General features: G+C 38.0%; 1 protein-coding gene across 1 annotated transcript; it reads left to right on the forward strand.

Annotated features, from left to right (window-relative positions):
- Window positions 1–495: 495 nt before the first annotated feature.
- LOC122604708 (UPF0496 protein At4g34320-like) lies at window positions 496–1,495 on the forward strand. The gene has a single exon (XM_043777579.1). It carries the CDS (start codon window positions 496–498, stop codon window positions 1,480–1,482), a length of 987 nt encoding a protein of 328 aa, XP_043633514.1. The 3' UTR covers window positions 1,483–1,495.
- Window positions 1,496–1,803: the final 308 nt, after the last annotated feature.

The raw sequence follows: 1,803 nt of genomic DNA on the forward strand, positions 1-1,803 counted from the left end.
GAAGTAGCCCAACACAATAACAATGAAATGCAAGTTTTAAGAAAGAGTTGGGAAATTTAAAATCTGGATGTACACAAAGAACAGGCGCCACATTCTCGTCCTGAGCGCCAGTCACATAGGGCGGCCATGTCAAGCCGAGTACAGAGAGATCCGTCCGAATGTCCGATGGTCTTTCACTCTCTTGTTGTGTCTTCCCAGTTAGGATGAAGGATTAGTACCGATATCAAAAATTACCATATGGAAATGTAATGATGAAAAAAAAAATACAAAGACCAAACTTAACTTAATGATATGGTATATCCTAATAGGATGTGATGAAAGCAACTCTTTAAAAAAAACATTCATCTTTGACTAGGAAAAAGGAAAGAAATTTTTTTTTGAACAATCTAACACTGAAAAATCCGGTTTTCCTCTCCACACTCAATCTCCAAACCAAATTTCTCAAATCCAAAAACCTACTGCTTAACACAACTTTAACAAAACCATCATCAAAAAATGTCAAATTCTGCACTTAACCCATCTCAATTGGAAATGGAAACAATACTCAAAGATTTCGCAGGCAATAACGACCTCCACAAGGACACAAGAATCCAAGTCGATAACGACCTCCACAAGGACTATCACGGCTTTGACCTTGGCACCGACCTATTCAGCAACCATCTTAAGGTCATCCATCCACTGGCTAAAGATTATGCTCAACTTATGTCAACTATTGATTCGTCTGCTTCACTTAATAATTGTTTGAAAGGAATTGATTCTCGTTTCTCTTCTTTATATACTGTTATTGATAAATATGAAGCACATAGTAGTGATGTGAACATTCTTGAGGAGTTTAAAAAGTTTAAGGCCTTGGACGGACCGTTTTCGGGTGAATTCTTCGAGTTGTTACAACATGATTCTATGAAACAAGTTACAATGTTTGAGAAGCTGCAAGCCCAGAAAGTGGAACTTGATAAGAAGTTGAAATCGATGAAGACGGGGAGGATATTGAGTAATGTGTTTTTTTGGGGGACTTGTAGCACTGTTGTGATTGGTTCTGTTGTGGCTGCGGTGGTGGCTGCCTCTCCGCTTGTCACAGCATCAGCTGCTGCGTCTGCTGTGCCGTTGGGGTCGATGGGGCAGTGGGTTAATTCATTGTGGAAGGAGTATGAGCAGAAGTTTAGAGATCAGAGGGAGATGACAAGTGAAATGCAGGTTGGGAATTATATTGTGATGAAAGATTTGGATAACATCAAGGCGCTTGTTGACAAACTGGAAGCAAATACGGAAGGTATGCTGGGAAATGTTGATTTTGAGGTAACTACCAAGGAACAGGAAGCGGTGGGGATAATGGTGGATGAGATGAAGAGCATGAGGAATGTGTTTGAAAAGACAATTGAGGATTTGAGTGACCATTTGGACAAGTGCACAAGTGATGCAAAAATAGCAAGGACTATGATTTTGAAGAGGATTATTAAGCATCCTAGCTACTCATCACTTTAGACCCTCCTGCTTATAAACCTATGCTTCTAAAGTTCTAATATATATGAAGAATTTTTCTTTTCTTTTTTTTTTTTAATAAGAATATGAATGATCTTTTGTTATGGAAATTTTTTCATGGGCGTAGCATTTATGGAATAAATGCAATGAATATGTATAAGTTATATATAGATGTCATGATGATATAATATGTTGATCCGACTTGTTTACTGTTTCGGATGTTTGGTCTTGCGTAATATTTCAGCTTATTGGCTTATTTGCATTTGTTTGATTGGTAATGAACCCGCTGAACGCTTGGATTCCTTTATTGGTTTGTAGATTCAT

Source organism: Erigeron canadensis, chromosome 6 (assembly GCF_010389155.1).
Source record: "Erigeron canadensis isolate Cc75 chromosome 6, C_canadensis_v1, whole genome shotgun sequence".
NCBI lineage: Eukaryota > Viridiplantae > Streptophyta > Magnoliopsida > Asterales > Asteraceae > Erigeron > Erigeron canadensis.

Excerpts from the sequence above, each read along its gene's own strand:
- LOC122604708 (XM_043777579.1), top strand. The coding sequence starts at position 496 with ATGTCAAATTCTGCACTTAACCCATCTCAATTGGAAATGGAAACAATA.